This window comes from Pinus tabuliformis, chromosome 2_1 (assembly GCF_031772625.1).
Source record: "Pinus tabuliformis cultivar Carrire ecotype Pingquan chromosome 2_1, CPIR1, whole genome shotgun sequence".
NCBI classification, from domain to species: Eukaryota; Viridiplantae; Streptophyta; class Pinopsida; order Pinales; family Pinaceae; genus Pinus; species Pinus tabuliformis.
Genome location: NC_142299.1, coordinates 173,872,866 through 173,879,491, shown reverse-complemented (window position 1 = coordinate 173,879,491; position 6,626 = coordinate 173,872,866). Strand labels below are relative to the sequence as shown.

General features: G+C 44.4%; 1 protein-coding gene across 1 annotated transcript; it reads left to right on the top strand.

Moving 5' to 3' along the window:
- The first annotated feature begins 234 nt into the window (after positions 1 to 234).
- On the top strand, positions 235 to 6,134 carry LOC149199264 (uncharacterized). The gene is made up of 4 exons (XM_089400517.1): positions 235 to 2,016; positions 2,130 to 4,425; positions 4,535 to 4,623; positions 4,800 to 6,134. Exons 1-4 carry the CDS (start codon positions 235 to 237, stop codon positions 6,132 to 6,134), a joined length of 5,502 nt encoding a protein of 1,833 aa, XP_089256643.1.
- The last annotated feature ends 492 nt before the right edge of the window (positions 6,135 to 6,626 follow it).

The following is a 6,626-nucleotide window of genomic DNA, read 5'->3' as shown; positions in this document are numbered from 1 at the left end:
TAGAAACAAGAAATGAATCCAACCATATCTTGTAATGCATTGGAAGAAATGATAAGCATTTCACTTGACTTTTGTTAAGGAGAACTGAGTGCCGGAGCGATGGAAGAACAGGGATTTTTGAACAGGTTTTCCCGCGCGGGTTTCCTTGACGGCCATGGCTGAGTGGTGGGAGCTTGGACGCTGTGGGCCCGAAGGCGCTGGATTCTTGGAAGTCTATATTCTTTTTTGGCTTGAATGGAGTGTGGATTGGGGGAAGCGCGGGATTGGTTTTTTGATAAGGAGTCTCTGGATATTGATCCGACTCCCGAAGACCTTTTGGCCTGTTGGGGACTGGAAGAGTCCAAGGAGAATCTGCATTTGTTCTTTCCGAAGCAGGCAGTTATGTCAGCAAGCCAGAAATTGACAGTGGAAGCAAGAGCAAAGGAAAAAGATGCCGCGGACCGGAGCTCTGAGGAAAATATAAAGAGTAAAGAATTGCTTCCAAGCTCTGTTACGCCCTCGACAATAGAAGAGGCGAGAAGGGGTTTGAACGAAACAGGAAAAGAGGGTCAAACTCAAAGTTGTTTTACAGCATCGGCGGTTGGGGGCTCCAGGATGGCAGAGGAACTTAATGAAGGCACCTCTCTTCAGCCTGAAAGGCGCTCTGAGTCATTTGAGATTTTAGAGGGAGAAAACAAGAAGGAGGAAGTGGGTGGAAAGAGGAAGAAGTCCAAAATCTTCAGGAAAAAGGAGGAAAGACCTAGCTGTGTCTTTGGAGTGGATATCCACATAGACCGGGCGCTGGAAGCATCGGAAACTATTTTAGTTGGCAGAGTCTGTGGAAGGAAGTTTTCGGTGGCCTTCATCAAACAATGGACTCTGGATGAATGGAAAGACGCTCCGGGGCAGCCAGAAGAGATTAAGATACTTGACAGAGGCTGGTTTTGCCTTCGTTTTGGACAAAAGGAGTATGTCGAATGGGTTTTGACAAAGCACTGGTGCCTAGGGAAGAGGCCTATCTTATTCAGGAAATGGTCACCTCTTTTTGATGCCCAGAAAGAAAAAACAGAGGAGTTTCCAGTCTGGGTCAAACTAATGGGTCTCCCTATTCAATTCTGGACTGACTCAGCTTTCTCATCAATCGGAAACACTCTGGGTAAGTTTCTTGACTCAGATAAATCTTATTTATATTCTCATGACTGGAGCGTAGCCCGTCTTTTGGTAAGTTTAAACCCTAAAGATGGTCTGGCGGATGCTATGCATCTGAAGTATCGTGGACTAGAGTTTATCCAGACCCTGGACTACGAAAACCTTCCTTTTAGATGTCATCGATGTCAAGTTTATGGACATCTGGCTCGGGAATGCCCTCTTGGCCATCGTCGACGTCGAAGGAAGAGGAAAAATGGGTTTAAGTCAGAGGAAAAGGAAAAAATGAAGTTATACGATCAGAAGGAAGAGGCTCAGTTCAAGGAGGCCGAAGTTTTGACAAGCATTCAGGAGCTGGGTCCGGAGCACATGGGGGGAACTGGAAACTTTCAGCCTGAGGTGACTGCTGATGTTTTGGTTTCATCCCAGCTCACAACTGTCGGCTTATCAGCAGCCCCAGCTATGGATGATTTGAATATTACTTGTACTCTCTCCCCTCAATCCTCATCCCCTCATTTTTCAAGAGTTCTACATGTGTCTTGTAGTGGCGAGGCAGGTCTGTTAGGTCAACTCTCAAAAGCTACGACAGACCTGAATATGGGACATCCCCCTTCTGATAGTGTTATAATGACGGTTATTTCCTCTCCTATCCGCGATCCTGGAGTAGGAGGCCACGAACCTCATTACAACCTAAGGCCATTATCTACCAGGAAAGGAAAAGGGCGGGCAGTAGGCGGTTTGGCTATGGATGAGGTGTCCATAGGTCCGAGGAAGTTAAGAGGGCGAAAATCGGATATGTCAAAGGCAAAGTTGAAGGCTATTATTGATATTGCTGGAGGGAAGCAATTGTCCCTGCCAGGGGTGCTTAGAGCAAAGCAAACACCCCCCGAGGTTTTTAGATGATTATTTTATCCTATAATTGTAGGGGTCTTGCTAGCATACCCAAAAAACTAGCTCTGAAGGATCTGGTCAGGTCCAACAAACCTGATATTCTTTTTCTTCAGGAAACCTTGGGGAAAGGAGATGAAATTATAGGATGTCTTCATAAGCTTCTGCCGGGATGGAGTTTTCATGCAACGGATGCAAATGGTCATTCAGGAGGTGTGGTCTTGGGGTTTAACGTGAAGGTGGCGCGTGAAATCTCCTCTTGGGGTTCAGAAAACGTCTTGGCGGTGGAACTTTTCTCCAACGAACTCTGTATTCCCTTTCTTTTTCTTAATATCTATGGTCCTAATTCGGAGCGGGAGAAGTTCTGGAACTCTTTCTTCGCTAAGTCTTTTTTGGAGCATCCAAATCTTATTATTGGTGGAGACTTCAATTTTTCTCTGGGCTGTACTGAATCTTGGGGGGTCAACGCCAGAGCTGACCCTCTCTCTGCTTTCTTCATTCAGAAATTGGCCTCGTCATCTCTTGTGGATGTTACCCCCTCAAAGTTGCGGCCCACTTGGAGGAACCACAGAATTGGAGATGACTGGATCGGGAAAAAACTAGATCGTTTCTTAATAAGTGATCTGCTGGCTGAGAAACTACAGGCGTTCAGGCATTGGGTTGGAGAGGGTGGTCTCTCTGATCATTTACCGGTTTTCTTGGAAGTGAAGGGAGATCTAACCAAGCCAGGTATTCCTTTTAAACTTAATTCCTCTTGGTTATTGGATGCATCATACACCAGTCTTTTCCATAAAACTTGGAGGAAAGCTGCTGACAATGGAAATGAGGATTGCAGTCAGCTATTTATGGAAAATTTATCAAGGATGAAGGCCGCTTCCAAAGTCTGGGCTCTCCAAAAGAAGACAAAGGAAGAAGAAACAATGCAAGCTGTTAACTCAGCACTCGCTCTCCTTGAAGATCCAGATAGTTTTGGCTATGGCACAGTTGAATCTCGTTTGAGAATTCATGAGTTGGAAATGGAAAGAAGGAGAATTCTACAACTTAGGGAACAAAGTTGGCGTCTTAAAAGTAGAGCGATATGGTTACAGGCAAGGGATGAAAATTCCAAGTTTTTTCAGAATTATGCTAAAGGTAGAAAAAACTCAAATACAATATGGAAAATGAAGAAAGCAAATGGTGATTTAGCGCTTTCTTTTGAAGAGCTGGCCTCTGAGGGGGTTAATTATTTCAAACATCTATTTAAAGCTCCAGGTGAAGTTTCTATTGCAGAAGTCATAAGGGTTGCTCAGATTTTTCCCCGATTTATAGAGGAGGAAGACAATGACTCTCTCATGGCACCTATTTCTAAAGAGGAGGTTGAAAGCGTCCTTAAATCGATGCAAAAGGACAAAAGTCCCGGTCCGGATGGCTGGACAGTTGAATTCTTCCAGCATTTCTTTGAATTCATTGGTGATGAGTTAGTGGAGGTAGTGGATGAATCCAGGCGTTCAGGTTCTATTTATCAACCCTTTAATGCTACTTTCCTAACTCTCATTCCCAAATCTGATCTTCCAGTTTCTTTTGGAGATTTCAGGCCTATTTCCCTGTGCACATGTGTTTACAAAATTATTGCTAAAACCATTGCTGTCAGGCTAAAACCTTTCCTCTCAAAAAATGTTTCCCCGGAGCAGTTTGGCTTTTTAGATGGCAGGCAAATTCATGAAGCTGTGGGAGTTGCCCAAGAAACACTCCACAGTCTTAAAATTGGAAAGAAAAAAGGAGTTGCTGTGAAAATAGATTTATTGAAGGCTTATGATAGAATAAGCTGGCTTTATCTTAGGCTTCTGTTAACACATCTGGGGTTCAAATATGAATTTGTAAGATGGATTATGATCTGTGTCTCATCTTCTTCCATAGCTGTTTTGATTAACGGGGCAGCTTCTAGTTTTTTCAGCCCTGAACGTGGCCTGCGCCAAGGCTTTCCGATCTCTCCGCTCTTGTTTTTGCTGGCAGCAGACGGAATCAGTCGTTTGATCCAAGAAGCAAAAAGACAAGGCTCTCTGAAAGGAATCGAAGTTGCTCCAAATTTCTGGGTCACACACCTTCTCTTCGTGGATGATATAATACTTTTCAGCAATGGCAGCCTTGAGGACTGTAGGACGTTCAAGAGGATTTTGGACCTCTTTCTGAAAGCTACTGGTCTATGCATAAATGAGAGAAAATCTACTCTAACGTGCTCAGGTCTGGCTAGAGAGGAGGTGCGTAGAGTGGCTTCGGTTCTGAATTTTGAAATTAAAGCGCTGGAGGATTCTTTCAAATATCTGGGTTTCTATCTGAAGCCAGATACTTATAGGATAAAAGATTGGCAGTGGATCCTTGCAAAATTGGAGTTGAAACTGAAACATTGGAGTCACAAGTGGCTCTCTCGGGCAGGTAGGCTTGTATTAATTAAATCAGTTCTGATGGCAATCCCAGTTTACTGGGCTAGCCTGACCTGGGTGCCCAAAGGAATTTTAAACTCTATTGATAAATTATGCAACAGTTTTCTTTAGGCGGGGTCCAAGTCTGAAAGAGTTACCCCGTGGATCGCTTGGGACAAAATCGCCCGCCCTAAAGAGTGGGGAGGCTGGGGTATAAAAAGCCTTTCCAAATTCTATCAATCACTTGCAGCAAAGCTGGCGTGGAGGATAATTACTACGGAAAATTTGTGGACTGCTGTGACTAAAAGGAAATATATAGATCCACTAACAACGCTAGATTGGATTAGATTGCTGCAAAAGTCAACCAAAAATTCATCGGTGGTCTAGAAAGCAGTGGTTGCTTCTGTTAGCATTATAGAGAAAGGTTTGGCTTGGCATGTGGGTGATGGTTCTCAGATCCGTTTGGGGCGAGATCCCTGGATTGGCTGCTCAGAGGGCTTTACTCTTACGCAGGGATTGGTTGAGGCTTTAAAAGACAGGGGTCTATACACTCTAAACCAGATAGCTGACCCGCGGGCCTCTTCCATTTGGAATCAAGGGTGGTTGCAAGGCCGAGACTTAGATTTGACTGGTGATAGTTTGGAGGAATGGGATAGTTATACTAGGGATCTCGAAAACTCCTCAGTCAGGCTTTCTGATTCCCTGGACGAGCTAAAATGGGTTTTTACTCAGAATGGCTATTATTCTCCAAAGGCTGGTTATAAATGGATGATGTCTCAAAATGGTTGGGAGAATCCGGATTGGTGGGCTAAATCACTGTGGAAGTTAAAAGGACCAGCTAAATCAAAATTGTTCTTCTGGTGTGTCCTATCCCAGAAAGTTCCTACGTGGGATTTCCTTCAAAGGAGAGGTAGGATTGGCCCTGGCAGATGTCCACTGTGCAAAGACAGTGCAGAAACAGTTCATCATTTATTTCTCCTTTGCCCTTTTAATACCAGTCTCTGGGCAGAAATGCTAAGCATGATAAATGTCCCTTACAGATGGGAAGGGCAGGGGCTCTTAGAGGCCTGGCAGAGTTGGTGGAATGCTTCCTCAAATGCAAGAGAAAGAACCATTCCGCTGCTCATCACATGGGGGACTTGGCTAGCTAGAAATCAAGTCATTTTCAAGGATTCTGTCTTCCCTATTGGAAGACTAGCCGCAGAAGGAGCGGCAATTTATGAAAGCATTCCTATTCCTCAATCCCTTAATCCTTCCAGAGCTGTTTGTCCTGAACTCATTAGATACTCTATGCCGTGGGCATATTTTGACGGGGCTTCGGATAATAATGGTCGATGCGGGGCTGGCTTGATCATTCACTTTTCAAAGGAAAAGGCTATTAAAGCTTCAATAGGCTTGGGACAGGGTTCCAACAATTTTGTCGAGTTGAAAGCCCTTCATCTCCTTCTCAGTTGGCTTATTCTTAGAAATGTGAGAGAAGCCCAGATCTTCGGGGACTCCATGAATGTGGTGAAGTGGTTTAATGGGGCTCAGCGTTGCAGCAATCTCTCTCTGATTACTCTGTTCAGAGAAGTCTCACGCCTTAAGAGTTTTTTCATGGAGATATCTCTAAGTCACATTTACCGGGAAAGGAATTTTGACGCGGACCGCCTTTCTAAAGACGGAGTTGATCTGGAGATGGGGTCGTGGTCTGTTTGGGAGGTTGAAAATGGGGTGGTTTGATCCGTCGAACAACCCATCTTTGCATAATTCATCTGCCCTGTTTTCTCTGGGTTTGTAAATATTCGTTTTGTTTTTTTTGTTCTTCTCCTTGTATCTTTTTCTCTCAGTTATCATACTATGCCGGGTACCTTGGGCTGCTCTCCCTTTTTGTGGAAGCCCAGGTAGCGGTAGTTTCTGTTTTTTGCGTCGAATCCTCATAGTGCTCACTGTGGATTTCTGTGGCCCCCCTCTGGTCGCGTTTTGGTTTTTTCCTGTGGGATCTCGTTTCTACTGAAGCGTGTGGCTGGAGGTTTCTTCCCTTCATGCGTTGGCTTGCTTTGCTTCCGCGAGTAGGATGACAGTCTGCTGAGACTTTCCCCTCTGCCGGTGGATACAGTCTCGGCGTTATGCCTACATATATATGTAATCCCTTTTTGTAATAAAAGGACGGTCTTTTTTCTGTGGAAAAAAAAAATGCATTGGAAGAAATTACCACTCAAACTATCAAGATAA

Bases quoted from the DNA above. Each gene is read 5' to 3' on its own strand.
- LOC149199264 (XM_089400517.1), top strand. From the start codon at position 235: ATGGAGTGTGGATTGGGGGAAGCGCGGGATTGGTTTTTTGATAAGGAG. The intron at 2,017-2,129 runs GTTTTTAGATGA...CTTTTTCTTCAG, and splicing joins CAAAGCAAACACCCCCCGAG to GAAACCTTGGGGAAAGGAGA. The intron at 4,426-4,534 runs GTAGGCTTGTAT...ATTATGCAACAG, and splicing joins CAAGTGGCTCTCTCGGGCAG to TTTTCTTTAGGCGGGGTCCA.